The 12705-nt window shown below is 42.8% G+C and overlaps 1 protein-coding gene across 6 annotated transcripts in view; it reads right to left on the reverse strand.

The window, feature by feature from the left end:
- Positions 1-9841, reverse strand: part of PRMT2 (protein arginine methyltransferase 2) — a 31901-nt gene extending 22060 nt beyond the window's left edge. For 5 of the 6 annotated variants that reach the window (XR_012431845.1, XR_012431843.1, XM_065541234.2 and 2 more), the window contains exons 1-4: positions 9752-9841; positions 8510-8604; positions 1813-1917; positions 960-1142 (exon numbers count right to left, since the gene is read on the reverse strand). Coding sequence is in view for 3 of the 6 variants with exons in the window: in XM_065541234.2 (XP_065397306.1) it covers positions 960-1142; positions 1813-1917; positions 8510-8548 (327 nt within the window). In the remaining 3 variants the exon portion in view is untranslated. Of the gene's footprint in view, positions 1-959; positions 1143-1812; positions 1918-8509; positions 8608-9751 lie in introns of all 6 variants that reach the window. The other variant, XR_012431844.1, reaches the window with a different exon arrangement.
- Between the last annotated feature and the right edge of the window lie 2864 nt (positions 9842-12705).

The following is a 12705-nucleotide window of genomic DNA, read 5'->3' on the forward strand; positions in this document are numbered from 1 at the left end:
CCTCCGGAGTAGCTGGGACTACAGGCGCCCGCCACCTCACCCGGCTAGTTTTTTGTATTTTTAGTAGAGACGGGGTTTCACCATGTTAGCCAGGATGGTCTCGATCTCCTGACCTTGTGATCCGCCCGTCTCGGCCTCCCAAAGTGCTGGGATTACAGGCTTGAGCCACCGCGCCCGGCCTTTTTTTTTCTTTTTGAGACAGGCTCTCGCTCTGTAGCCCAGGCTGAAGTGCTATGGCACCATCATGGCTCACTGCAGCCTCAGCCTCCAAGGCTTGAGCTATCCTCCCACTTCAGCCTCTTGAGTAGCTGGGACTACAGGCATGCATCACCATGCCCAGCTAATTATATATATATAGTTTTTTGTAGAGACAAATTATATTTTTTATTTTTTCTCACTATGTCGTCAGGCTGGTCTTAAACACTTGGCCTCAAGCGATCCTCTTGCCTTGGCCTCCCAAAGCGTAGGGATTGCAGGTGTCAGCCACCACGCCCAGTCTAATTTCATTTTTAAAGTAAAATTTACTACTTTAAAAAAAAAATGCTGAGAGAACATGCACATAATCTCACTGCTCAAAATCGTATCTCTAAGCCAGGGGTCAGCAAACTAAGCCACGGGCCAAATCTAGCCCACCACCTGTTTTTGGATGGCCTGCAAACTAACAATGGTTTTTACACTTTTAAATCATTCAATCAAAAGAATAATTTGTGACACATGAAAACTGTATAGTATAAATTCAAATTTCAGGGTCCATAAATAAAGTTTTATTGGAACACAACCCTGTACACTTTGTGTGTCATCCACAGTGGCTTCCACACAACCATGTCAGAGCTGAGTAGCCGCAACAGAGACGCTCTGGCCTGCAAGACTATGGACCTGCTCTGAACGATGCAGTAGGAACTAAAGCTAGAGAGAACCCACCGCCTGGCCAGCTGAACAGGGAATTAAAAAAACGATACCAGAGTTCCGTAGCTGCCGAAGTACTCTTCATCCTGCCACGTGTCTTCAGGGTCGTACTCATCCATCTCCTTCCCCACATGGTTTGCCGGAATGTACCCACAGTAGCCCGCACGCTCGCCCCACCACCAATCAGCAGTGGTTTGTCTCAGGATAAGAATTTTTTCTCCTCTCAAAAAACTGAGCTGGAAAAAAAAAAGTTAAAATTCAATTCAATAAGAAAACCAGTCATTGGTATGTCAAGTGTGGCTCAGTAATAAATCCCACCGATGGTGACAAAATCACAGAGATTTCAAACAGGAGTCAGTGGGTAATGACAGCAACTAAGAACGTTTGCAAGTGACACCACAACTTAGCGATACCTCTGGAACATCTACCTGAAAGGAGGGCACAGCTTAACTGATATTTTTTTAAAAAAGGAGTAAACCTTTTCAAATGGCTTAGGAGAGAATTTCTCAACAGCCTCTTCCTTGTAACTCAACTATGCCAACTGACTTACTGGAGGCTTAGGCTAAGAAATTCCTGTCACAAAGTAAACGAAGCTACATCCAAGGAGATATAGCTTGATATATTTGGTAGCCTTACTTTTCATCAACTGGGTGGGTTCTAAATTCCAAGGAGAAACCAGAACAGGTGCTTCTGCCCCTGGCTGAGGGTCCCCACTCCACACCTGGTATTTTCACATGTGCTTGGGGCAGTACCGGTTAGGCTGTGAGCTTCACACCCAGGTCTTGTGTGGCCCTAAGCATCTGAATACTTCTTCATGTAACTTTGATATGACGTCTGCAAAATTTATCTCATTTTGCCACTGAACATGCTGAAAACCACAAAGCACTGGCCACCACGCATGGCTACCTGGGTCTCATCAGTGGCAGCATAGTCTGCGATGGCCACGAACTCCTCTGGCTGGACTCCCTCCTGCAGGAGACCGGCCTCACTGTACTCAGCAGGCTCTTCTTCCTGCTCAAAAACAAGGAAAGGGTGAAGAGAGGACGTGGGAGCTTTTTTTTTTTTTTTGGCTATGTTATTAGGATGGTTTCAAATTTCAAATACAGATTCATGTGTCGAAGTATTTATTATACAAACCATTTGGATCATCTTTACTACTATAATCAAAGGCTGTCACCTTCACTCTAAATTTCTTTTAAAAAAAAAATGAGTAGGACCCTAAAAGAGAACATCAAAGCAAGAAGTCAGAAACAGGCACTGCCAGTGTCTATCTGGTGAGGAGCCCTTGTCCTTCACCGGCTATGCTTCCTGAACGTGATCATCAACCCCACGACGAGAAACCAGTGTGAGGACAGAGCCGGGGGCCCAGCGTCCCAGGCAGGCACAGCCAGGGGCCTGTGGAAAGAGCTGATGGCAGGGCACAAACTTCCATGAGGCAGCAGAGCCCAGCTTGGACCCACACGGTTCCTTGGAGCCTCCCCCAACCCCTCCTTTTTTTTTTTTTTTTTTTTTTTGAGACTGAGTCTAGTTCTGTTGCCCAGGCTGGCATGATCTCAGCTCAGTGCAACCTCTACTGCCTCCCAGGTTCAGGCGATTCTGATGCCTCAGCCTCCCAAGTAGCTGGGACTACAGGTGTGCATCACTACACCCAGCTAATTTTTTGTATTTTTAGTAGAGATGGGGTTTTGCCATGTTGCCGAGGTTGGCCTCGAAATCCTGGGCTCAGACAATCCACCTGCCTCATTTTCCCAAAGTGCTAGGACTACAGGCATGAGTCACCATGCCTGGCCGTCCACTTTATACAAGAATAAGTTTGCCTGGAAGACACCACTGCAGAGGGCAGAACCTCAAATCACACACTCCAGTTCAATGAATCAACCCTGTCTCAACACAAACACTTTAAACACATTTTCCTAAACATAAAAGTAATTCGTGTTTACTTTAGAAAATGTGTGAAAACACCAAGTACACAGAAGAAAATTTCACTGTAATTTCACTCACTGATCACAGATAATAACAGACAGCACACTGGTATTTATACTTTCAGACTTTTAAAAAGTGGACATGTAACACAAGTACAAAGCGTTCACTGGGTTCACACAATAAGCCTGTGACCTATGGTTTTCACTCTATAAACTCTGAACATTTTTCGTATTAAATATACTTCTAACACTATTTAGTATCTGTCGAGTATTCCAGTCTATGAATTATCATGACTTACCTATCCAGTTTCCTAGTCTCGTACATTTGGACTTCTCAGTTTTTACTATTCTAAATTATGTTAAGATGAACTTCCTTCAACATAAATCATTCTGCGTGTACCTTAATCTTCTTAGGGTAAGTTTCTGAACATGAACTTGATGGACCGAGACTATGCGTACACCTCCCCAGTTCAAGCAATTCACGTGCCTCAGCCTCCCGAGAGGTGGGACTACATGTGTGTGTCACTATGCCTGGCTAATTTTTGCATTTTTGGTAGAAATGGATGGGGTTTTGTAATGTTGGCCAGGCTGGTCTCGAACTCCTGACTTCAAGTGATCTGCCCACCTCAGCTTCCCAAAGTGCTGGCATTACAGGCGTGGGCCACCAAGCCTGAACTGCACTTTGCTTTTCTTACACAATACCTTCTGGAAAAACTCTCCAACTGTCAGAACCCTGATTTATTACTTTCAATGGCTATACGATATTCCATAGCAGGAACTTCGCTTGATTCTTCAGCCATCCCCCATTGATAGACTTTGTCTTGGGATCCAGTTTTCTACCACCATAACTGATGCTGCAACAAAAGAAGTCTGTGCACAGATAAGCTTATCTGATGACATTTTATTTCTGCGGGATAGATTGCCAAGGTTGAAGAATACTTTTTTTTTTTTTTTTTAGATGAGGTCACCCTCTGTCACCCAGGCTAGAGTGCAGTGACACAATCCTGGCTCGTGGCAATGTCCACCTCCCAAGCTAAAGCAATCCTTCTACCTCAGCCTCTCAAGTAGCTGGGACTACTCTTCGTATAATGTAGATCCGATTTGACATCTCAAGAAATTTTTTTACAAACATATTGTTTTCCCAGTTATCTTGTTTAGGATCAGCAACTTCAAGAGTCAGGTCAACAGAAATTTTCTAAACTGAAGCACAAAAAGAAAAACAAACAAACAAACAAACAAAAACCAAATAAGAATAGAGCATGAGACATGTCAAACAGCAGCAAAAATTCTAACTTATGTTTACATGGTGACCCCAAAAAAGAAGAGAGAGGATGAGGCAGAAAAAAAATAAATGAAGAGATAATGGTGGAGATATTTCCAAAATTAACAAAAAAAAGATCATCAAGGCCAAAGTGGGTAGGTCACCTGAGGTCAGAAGTTTGAGACCAGCCTGGTGAACATGGTGCAACCCCGTCTCTACTAAAAATGCAAAAAATTAGCCAGGCGTGGTTACTCGTGTCTGTCATCCCAGCCACTTGGAAGGCTGAGGCAGGAGAATCGCTTGAACCCAGGAGGTGGAAGTTACAGTGAACTGAGATCACACCACTGCACTCCAGCCTGGGTGACAGAGCGAGACTTCGTGTCAAAACAAAACAAAACAAAACAAACAAACAAAAACTCATTAACTCACAGATTCAAGAAGCTCAACTAATCCTAAGTGGGAAAAACAAGAAGAAAACTGGTAAAAAACCCCAAAATGAGAAAAATCCTAAATGCAGCCAATGTGAAAAAGGAATACATTACATTTAGCGGAACAACAGTAAAATATTGCTGACTTCTCATCAGAAACAGAGGCCAGAAGACAGTAAAATGGCATCTTTAAAGTGTTAAATAAAAACTGCAAACCTAAAATCCCGAATCAAGCTATTCTTCAAAAATGTAGGCAAAACACATTTCATAGTTTGACACAGCAGACTCACACTAGTAAATATAAACATACAGCTGTCAGGTTGAAGGGAAATGATCCTACATGAAAACACAGAATGCAGGAAAAAAGGAAAGATCTCAAAAAAGGCAAATAATATGTGGGGAAACATAAAAGACTATTTAACTTTATTAAAAAAAGACTCAACAATGACCATTTATTGTGGGGTTTACAACATATGTAAAATTAAAATGATACATCAACAGTACAAAAATATGGGTGCTGGTAAATGAAACTAACTTATAAGATCTTTACCTTATGAAGCGGTTAAAAAAAAAAGACTGAAATTGAGAGGATGCATATTGCAATTTCTTTGGAAAACACTAAAATAATATGAAAAGATACAGCTAACAAGCTAGTAAAGGAGGTAATGTGGAATGATAGAAAATATTTATTAATCCACAAGAGGGCAGGAATGCAGACATGCACAAAAAAGAAATGTGACAAACATAAAACAAATAGCAAGATGTTACACTTAATCATATTAGTCATTACATTAAATGTTAATAGACTAAATACTCCAATTAAGAGGCAGAAATTGTGTTTAACAGAGCAACAAAAAAAAGACCTAAGAGCTAGACCCGACTAGCTCTTTACAAGAAAAATGCTTTAAACATAAGGACTGGAGGGAAAAAAAAAATACACACACACACACACACACTCTTTATTATTATAAAAATATTTTTATATTTATTATATAGAAAATAAAGTATATTATTATAGAAAATACTTTATTTTCTATAATTTCCCTAAGAATGGGAATATTTCCCTATGCCAGGAGCATGACTCACAAGGCAGCAATGCCCTCTGCTTGCTCTCCACCCCATCACTGATCCACCCAGCCCAGGCAACCCTTACTAATCCCCCGGTGTGTGGCCTTCCACACCCCCACCATGCCCATGTCATACACAAACCCCTGTGTACACACATACATACACACACACACACACACATGCACACACACACACCCCCAGGCTCTTTCTTTGCTTGGCTTTTTTTTTTTTTTTTTGAGATGGAGTCTTGCTCTGTCACCCAGGCTGGAGTGCTGTAATAATATAGCCGGTATAGCTATATTAACACTAAAAAAAGGTACATGCAAGAAAAGAAGTATTTATTAACAGGTAAAAAGACAGATATTTTATAAAAAATAAGGTCGATTAATCTGGAAAATAAAACCTATACTAAATATATACACCCAATAACAGGGACTCAAAATATACAAAGCAAAAAGTGATAGAACCAAAAGGAAAAATAGATATATCTACAATCATAGTGGAGAATTTTTAGTAACTGACAGAAAATGGCAAAAAAAAAAAAAAATCAGAAAAGACATAGAGTTTTGAACAATACTAATAACACATTTGATCTTAATGGCATGTATAGAATGCTATACTCAACAACTGCAGAATACATAGTCTTTGCAAGTACTCATGGAACATTCACCAAAATATTCCATATGATTAGAATATAAACCAGGTATAAATAAATTTCAAAAGACTGAAATTATAGAGGATGTTATGTTCTCTAACCAAGCTAATTAAAGCAAAATTAAATAAGAAAAAGTAAAATTTCCAAAATGTTTAGAAACTGGTCAACATACTTTCAAATAGTCCAGAAAATTTCTAATTTCCACTGAATATATTAGAAAATATTTTGAATAATGAAAATGCAATGCATTTAAATATGTGACGTATAACTACAGCAGTGATTAGAGGAAAGTCATAGCTTTAAAGACTATTAAAGAAAGGTTTAAAATCAATTATCTAAGCTTCTCTCTCAGATGCTACAAAAATTAACCCAAATACAACAGAAGGAAATAAAGACAAAAGCAGAAATCAATGAAATAGAAAAACAGAGAAATCAACACAGATAAAATTGGTTCTTTATAAAAATAAAATTGATAAAACCCTAAAAAAAAGACTGATCAAGTGGGAAAAAAGGAGATAAAATACAAATTACCATTATCAGACATCCATTCTATAATGGGGGGTAGTACAGGATGAACACAAGTATTACTAAAGTACCACCATGACCCTTAAGTAGTCAGCAAAATTAAAGTAACAAGATACCATTTTTTAATCCATGAGACTGACCAAAACTTAAAAGTCTGATGCTGTCAAGTGTTAGCAAGCACTATTGTGGGCTACTGACCTGTGAACTAGTAAAGTCATTGTGGGAAACAACTGATCATTACCCAGTAAAACTGAAACTTGCGGTCCTTTGCACCCTGCAATGCCATTATTGGAGCACAGAGGCATGGAGAAGGATGGTCACTACAGCATTGTTTGAAATAGAAAAAACTAGAAACAACTTAAGTGTCCAACAAAAGGGGAATAAGTAAAATGGGGTATATGCCTACTGTATAGCAGTGAGACTGCAACAGGCCCATACACATAATTACAGCTAGGATACTTTATACTTTCAGAGAAGAAATACACTACAGGAACACCCTACAGTGGCAGGATTGAACCAGCATTACACACATATCAACAAGGACAAATTCCCCAAAGGTAAAGTTAAATGAATAGGCAAGCTACAGGTGACACTGAGAGTATGACACCACTTATGGAAACTCTAAAAAGCACACACAAACAATATCGTATGTCATTCAAGGATATCTATATAAGCCACAGAGGTATAAAAAATGGTGCAGTGACACAAAACAGATTCAGGATTCACAGTAGTGTTTGCCTCTAGAAAGAGAAGAGGAAAAATAGGACTGAGATTGGGGAACAAACTTTATCTAGAGGGTTGCTTTTTCTTTTTTAAGATATGAAGTCTCACTTTATTGGCCAGGCTGGAATGCAGTGGCTATTCACAGACACAATCAGAATACACAACACCCTCAAACTCCTGGCCCCAAGTGATCCCCCCGCTTCAGCCTCCTGAGTAGCTGAACTATAGACACATCCGACAGTATTTTTATTTTATAAATATATATATATAACCTAATGTACACTGTTTAATGCACTTGATGTTTACAATATCATTCTGGAAATGTCCTAATATTTGTTAAATTTATCAAAAGAAAAATAAGATGTCCACGGAATTAAAACATTTTATGAATAATTAAAGAAATCAATGAAAGATGCTGACTATAAATAAAATTCCTATATATAAAAACCCAAATGAAAACAGATCATTGGAATGAAAGAGAAAAAAAAGAAAATATTAAAATTGACATAACAGATACATAAATGTTTAAAAATAGTATCTATTATTCAGTTGGTGAGTTTTACACAATCAACATTCCTTAAAATTTGAGGGTTTTTTTTACTGCTAACTTGAACAAAACTACATGAGTACCCTAGGCAGAAACAGTATGAATACATAAATCTTTTCTAATGTGTCCAACTTGCCTTCAATATATTGCTGGTATTATGCCTGAAATTGTATTGAACAGCTCAGAAAATACGCTTGCTTTGCCATTTCACATATCAAAAATGGAACCCTAAATGATGGTGATGTTTAGGGCCTAAGTATTTCCTTAGAAGTGTTATGGTGCCCAATGCAGGATGTCACCTTAGAGACACTGTGTTTCCTCTGCCTCACAATCTTCACATTTAAGCATTCTACTGCTGGTGGCCACCTTCCAAGGCACAAGTCAAGCTCCACCATATCTGTGAGCTGACACTTAGCTCTCTGTAATGTTCACATTCATTAAACACAGATTTTTAGGAACTGGAACCGAAATTACCTGCGATTCACTTCTGGGACAGTCACCTGATGTTGCCATAGTTCTCTTAGGCTCTGCCTCATAACTGCTGCTTTATTTCATTTTCTTCTCCATTTCTACTTTTAAAAAGAGAAGGAGACACAAAGTACTTGTTATATTGCTTAATAATTAAGTTCCCTTAACTTTAAGGGGCATGATAAATGTCGTCTACCAAATAGAAGTAAAATGTGTATGTGTAAAGAATAGTATAGAAGTGAAAATTTACAATTCTTTACAGAGACAAAAGCATTTAAAAATCATAAACTTCAAATAGTGTGTTTTCTTCACTAGTCTGAAAGGTGTTAATCTTATTCATTTGCTGAAGCCTGTTAGTTTCTGTTAGATCAGGTGTCGACTTAAGGCAATAAATCAGTATTCATTCATTTCTTAGAACTGTGATAGCTTTAATTCCAATTAAAAGTCCCTACCCGGGACTTTACAGTGCTTCCACTAACAGGAACCAAAGTCTGCATCTTCCAGTCTTTTCCTTCTTCTCAATTCTTATTTTTCCAGTGACAGTGTAATCCACACTCTGCTCTGGGATCAATGTGTTTTTTCAATTGCATAGCAATTCTTTGTTTAAAATGCATGCTTCACTTCTAAATCCAGACTTGAAGCTTATTTTTGTGATATTCGTAGTTACAAATGCTTACTGATTTACATAATTACATTTTCATTGGAAAACCTGGGTCCAAATTGGGAAGGGGTCGGAGAGGAGGCCGGGGTGCGTGCAGGATCCAGCTCTCCTAAGACGCCCTCGGAAGGAACAGGATCATGGAGGGTGGGAACAAGTGGCCAATGAAGGGGGGTGAGAAGGGGGCAGGAAGCGAGGGGGCCGCGCGTAGACGCAGGGGCACGAGAGGGTCAGGCTGGGCGAGCGTCGCGAGCTACGGGACAGGGGCCGTCAGGCAGGTGGGCGTGGTCGCGAAGGGCGTGGCAGAGATGGTGGGGTGGGCGTGGCCGCAGAGGGCGAGGCCATGGAAGGCGCTGGATGGTGGGAGTGGCCGGGAAGGGGCGCGGCGCTCAGGGAAGGCTGTGACGGGGACCCAGCGCCCGTTACGACGCCAGGGCAGGTGGCAGAGATCGCGAAGGCGCTCGGAGGCCCCAAAAGGGGGCGGAGGCCTCTGTCCGCCAGCGACGCACACGCAGTGCGAGGACGCCTCACCTGGCCTGTCCTTCCTTACGTGCAGTCCAGTCACCTGAGCGGCCCATCAGGACACCTACCTCAGCCGCGTTTCTCCGCTGAGTTCCGCGTCCACACCGCCAGCGCGGAGGGGCCGACGGTCTTTTCCAGGAGCCTGAGCCAACGCCCTCAACCCGCGCAAGCGCAGTGCACGCAGGCCGTCAGCCGAGAAGTCCCGCCCAGTGTCCGGCGCCCCGCGCAGGCGCAGTGCTCAGACGGCCCCCCTTCCAGGGGAGCCGAGCCACCGCCCTCGACTCGCGCAGGCGCGCCGCTCACAGACCGTCTGCAGCTTGGGCTGCGCAGCGCGCTTCACGTCTGAGCCTCCCGCGCTCTTGAGAGCTGAGGCCCAGCGCCCCCTTGTGTGGAGCTTGTCCCCAACCGCCCCGCCCCGACGCGGGGGGCTCGGTGTGGGGTCTGACCCTCGGTGCAGGGCGCGGGGCGGGAGGCCGACCTGGGGCGGGGGGCGGGGTTGGGCCCCTCAGGGCCTGGGAAGCGACAGCCCGTACGAGCCACAAAATGGCTGGGGCTTGGGGGACCCCTACCTCCTCGTGTCTTCCGTCAAATAATTCAGTTAACTTTCCCATCCGCGCTGCTCAGTGCGCGCCCTCTGCTTTCTTCTGGACAAGTGGAAGCAGAATGGTGACGTTTCTGTTTTGGGGAGAGGAAGTTAGGGGTTAAGGAGAAATGGGTGGCACTAATGCCTGTAAAACAGAAATAAAATTCGAAGCCCCACCCCCACCCCGACCCGGCCCCGGCAGGCAGCCGAGGCGGACTGGACTCCCTCCTTTACCAGGGAACCCCGAAGTTCAACCTGAGAGACTGTTCTGGCCTTGAGGGGAAGTAAGAGTTACACGTGCCTTGTTATACTTCTCGGGCATTAACATCAAGGGAGACCTTAAGTCTGATTTAAAAAAAAAAAAATGTGGAAGGAAAATAAATCTTGGGGTCCCAAAATCATTAAGCTAAAGGGAAAAGTCAAGCTGGCAACTGCTTAGGGCAAACCTGCCTCCCATTCTGTTTAGTCATCTCTCAGCTCACTGAGGTAAATGCATATCTGATTACCACCTCTGGAGAGGCTAACCAGAAACTCAAGGGAATGCAACTGTTTGACCTGGAAGCTCCCTCTTGCCTTTGCTTCGAGTAGTCCCGCCATTCCGGACCAACCAATGTTCATCTTACATATATTAATTGATGTCTCATATCTCCCTAAAATGTGTAAAACCAAGCTGTGCTCTGACCACCTTGGGCCCATGTCATCAGGACCTCCGGAGGCCGTGTCATGGGCGTGCCTCCTTAAATTCAGCAAAATAAACTTCCTAAGTTGACTGAGATCTGACTCAGATATTTAAGGTTCACATTTTAGTAACCACAAAGCGATTCCTAGTAGAGGTGCCACTGACCTTTGACAAATCTCCTGTCAGTCCTTGGTACCAGCCTGAGCTATCTTTATGGCTCAAACCAATAGGATAATTTGCTGAGGCCTCGAAGAACCCCCTCCAGAGAATCCCTGATCCACCCAGATTTGGTCAAGATCTAGTTTATTTTGCTGTACAACTCCTTTTGTGTGTGGGGGGTGAGGGGACGGGGGTGGTTTACTCTCTTCCAACATAAGGAAGGCAAGTTTTTTCTTGCTTCAGTGACAGTGGAAGGCAGGTAACTCTTTTATGGAGTTTGAGCTCGCTTCCCACAGGAAAGATGAGGGGTTTTCTTCCCCTGCTCCTAGGATGGTAGAGAGCAATCTTCAGCCTGAGACCCATCCCTAGGTAAGTAACTGAATTGGGGTTTGTCTTGGCTAAGATTAACAACCAGCTGGTCTTAATTTCTCCTTACCATGAGTGTACTCAGTAATCTTATAAATTGTCCAATCCTTTGTTTCGCTTAACTGGTTTTTTTTTGTTGTTGTTGTTTCCTTTTTTTGTTCTTTTGTCTTTTTCCCATTGAGTTTGACCAACTCTGTCTGACTTGATCAAATCCAAAGGGAAGTTCCAAATTATGAGAACCAAGGCCTCTGAACTGGGTAAGTTTCCCCCCCTCCCCACCACACACACACACACACAAAAGGTGGTGTGGTGGGGGAAGAAAAATAGCCAGCAAACGGAAAAAAAAAAGATTTTTTATTTTGACTACTTAAGGGACTTTTTTAATATAACAAGGCCACATTTTTGCTAGCCAGACCAACCAAAAAGAGCAATGACTGTCATCCCATGCTGCAGTTCCTTAGCTAAGGATTCTGCCTTCTTTTTTTCCACCACGACAGCCTGGGTTTGGTTCCTAAATCAAGCCCTTTCTGGTTTGATACTTGGTACTTCTGAAATAACAGCAATTTGTCCTAGATGAAATATGATAATGAGATTTATTTATTTATTTAGACAGAGCCTTGCTCTGTGGCCCAGGCTGGAGTGCAGTGGCACAATCTCAGCTCACTGCAACCTCCACCTCTCAGGTTCAAGTGATTCCCATGCCTTAGCCTCCTGAGTAGCTGGGATTACAGGTATGCACCACCACGCCCAGCTCATTTTTGTATTTTTTTGGTAGAGATGGGGTTTGGTCACCATGTTGGCCAGGCTGGTCTCAAACTGGCCTCAAGTGATCCGCCTATCTCGGCTTCCCAAAGTGTTGGGATTACAGGTGTGAGCCACCATGCCCAGCCAGTAATGATGTAGCAGGACGAGCCGCAGACAAAACCTCTCAGACACCGAGTTGTAGAAGGAAGGGCTTTATTCAGCTGGGAGCATCGGCAATCTACTGCCTTAAAATCTGAGCTCCCCGAGTGCAAAGTTTCTGTCCCTTTTAAGGGCTCACAACACTAAAGATTTCACATGAAAGGGTCGTGATTGATTTGAGCAAGCAGGGGGTACGTGACAGGGGCTGCATGCACCTGTGGTCAGAGTGAAACAGAACAGGGCAGGGAGTTTCACAGTGTTCTATACAATGTCAGGAACATCGGTTTCTAAGTCATGAGTTGATTTTTAACTACTGGATTTAGGCCAGGCAG

This window comes from Macaca fascicularis, chromosome 3, assembly GCF_037993035.2.
Source record: "Macaca fascicularis isolate 582-1 chromosome 3, T2T-MFA8v1.1".
Classification (NCBI taxonomy): Eukaryota; Metazoa; Chordata; class Mammalia; order Primates; family Cercopithecidae; genus Macaca; species Macaca fascicularis.